General features: G+C 36.7%; 1 protein-coding gene across 1 annotated transcript in view; it reads right to left on the reverse strand.

Annotated features, from left to right (window-relative positions):
• Window positions 1-2500, reverse strand: part of LOC134435204 (ryanodine receptor 3-like) — a 414716-nt gene that overhangs the window by 28739 nt on the left and 383477 nt on the right. The window contains exon 101 of the mRNA XM_063184070.1: window positions 2268-2310. Coding sequence (XP_063040140.1) covers window positions 2268-2310 — 43 coding nt within the window. The remainder of the gene's footprint in view (window positions 1-2267; window positions 2311-2500) is intronic.

The raw sequence follows: 2500 nt of genomic DNA on the forward strand, positions 1-2500 counted from the left end.
ATAAAACATTCATTATGACAGAGTGAACTTAGTGGGCATGATTATTGAGCTGATAATGACATACTGTCTCAGCTGTGCACATGCGGTAGATTTTAGTAAAGGGATTATTGTAGATTATGGTAGATTATCCTGTGTGACCTGATGTGGTAGAATAATTATATAATGGTTGTGTTTATGTATTAAGCAGATGCTGTATCTGCATCAAGCAGGATCAAATAAATCCAAAACTATCAACGATATACTACTGCTACTGCTATACTACTATGGGCAGCCGTGGCCTAGTGGTTAGAGAGCTGGTCTTTCAATCTAGGGATTGCAGGTTCAAATCCCCCCTGACCTCTCCCTACATATCCATACATGGTTGAAGTGCCCTTCAGCAAGGCACCTAACCCACATTGCTCCAGGGACTGTAACCAATACCCTGAAAAATAATAACTGTAAGTCGCTTTGAATAAATGAAAGCGTCAGCTAAGTGTAATTTAGTAATAATAATAATAATAATATAATATATACTACTGCTACTGCTGCTCCTAAATAGCATCAACAACTATAATACCTCTACTGCTGACGCTATGTTTAAAAAGTTCAGTTGAAACGAAATACTATTATCTTATGAACAGCAGTTATGTAACTCACATTATGTAAGTGGAAAGACTATCAGTATTACTATTAACAACTATTACTACTACTATTAAGGGGTTCCCAAACTTTATCATGCCAAAGCCCCCCAAATACCGGTAGATTAGATTCCAGTCAATGCCACGCTATGTTTCTATGCACCTCCTTTCACAAGCAAGTCTAGGCCTGTGAGGCAGTGCCCCATTGCATATAAAATAATAATGATATGTATTAACCCATTGACACCTAAGGCACCTGCGAAAAAAAAGGTGCTGAATGCCTGAGCCCTTTTTTAAGGAAAGCTTAAAAAAGGCCATAAAAGCCTATAAAAGCCTATAAAAACCTTAATATATCAACTTCTGAAGCACATAAAATGTGCACTAAGTTGCATTTAAACTCTAAGACCCTCATCTTTCATTAGAGTGTATTCATTTATCTAAAACAAACAAACACATTTTTAATAAAGTTGTCTCAAATCTCATGAGCCTGAATGCTGTGTAATGCAGCTCCAGGCGCCAGGGGCAATGTTGGGCAACGCAACATCAGGCAACAATGGGTTAATGTTCAGAGAGGCAATACGATGTTATATTGCTGTTCTTAACTACTAGAAATACTGTTTATACTATTTTCTGTCTTTTTTATGTTAGTTATTCCATTTATTCAATTATTGATTTTGTTGTGCTATACTTTTCCTGCCAAGCTGCTGCGATCCCCTTGCGGCTCCCACTGTTCTAGCTACTCTTACCGTTCCTTTAAAAAAAAACAAAAAACAATTAACTGAATATATAAACATAAAATATCGTCGCTGTCAGGCAGAAATCTCCTATCTCCACTTCTCATTTTTTTTTTATGTATTAATTTATGAATCTCTATTTTCTCAATAAATAATCATTGCAACATTTAAGTTGGCTACTAAATTATTTATCATACACATATACCCATGGAGACTGACCAGTAGTACTGTCTTATATTTTATAATGAATAAAGAACGAATATAAAAAAGTAAAAATAATAGTGGAGATACAAGGTTTCTGCTGGAAAGCAACGATATGTTGTATATGAATATGAATGAACGCAATAATTTGTTCCAGATTAACTTTTTCAAGTCGGACTGGCCCTGAGACTGCAGCAGCATGGAGGGAGGCCATCGGAGGAGTCATGGAGAAAGGAGATAACCTTTAACAGCTTCACTTTTAATTTCCTTCACGGTCCTCAAATGTCACACATTGAAAAAGCTGCCACAATGACTTTTTTTAAACCTGCTTAAAAAACAATTACTGATGGTCACATTACATTTACGAAAAGGACACAGACGGCCATCAGGAAAAATGACATGTCAAGATATGCACTCTGGGATGACATATTTATTACATGGCTGGGATTTCTATTGTGTATACTGTAGATATCTCTGTATTTGTATAGATAAATATCCATGTGCATTTGTGTGTTTTTAAAACTGAATGTCAAGTTCTGTTTTTTATGCTTGAGGGGGAGAGAGTGTTATGTTTTTGTGAAAGGGTATGAAGAGATGCATTTCTGAACTGACTGTGTGAGATAAAAGACTCAGACACAGACACAGTCATTTATCATGCAGGGTTCAATCTACAGGGCTTCAAAAGGTTATTTTCCTCTTTCAGAAGTGTACTTGCCTTGCGCTTGACAAATTTATCCCAGTAGTTGTTTGGGAAGGACCTACATGAAAGAGAAAAAATAACACACACATGCACACGCAGGCACGCACACACGCACGCACACACGCACACACGCACACAAACACACACATTACACATTATTATTGGTGGTGGTTGAGAAAAGTTGTTTCCATAGTTGGATGATTCAAGTCCACCCATAACTCCATGTCAAGTTTTAAAAGCTAACTTTT

The sequence above is a fragment of the Engraulis encrasicolus genome, chromosome 19 (genome assembly GCF_034702125.1).
Source record: "Engraulis encrasicolus isolate BLACKSEA-1 chromosome 19, IST_EnEncr_1.0, whole genome shotgun sequence".
Classification (NCBI taxonomy): domain Eukaryota; kingdom Metazoa; phylum Chordata; class Actinopteri; order Clupeiformes; family Engraulidae; genus Engraulis; species Engraulis encrasicolus.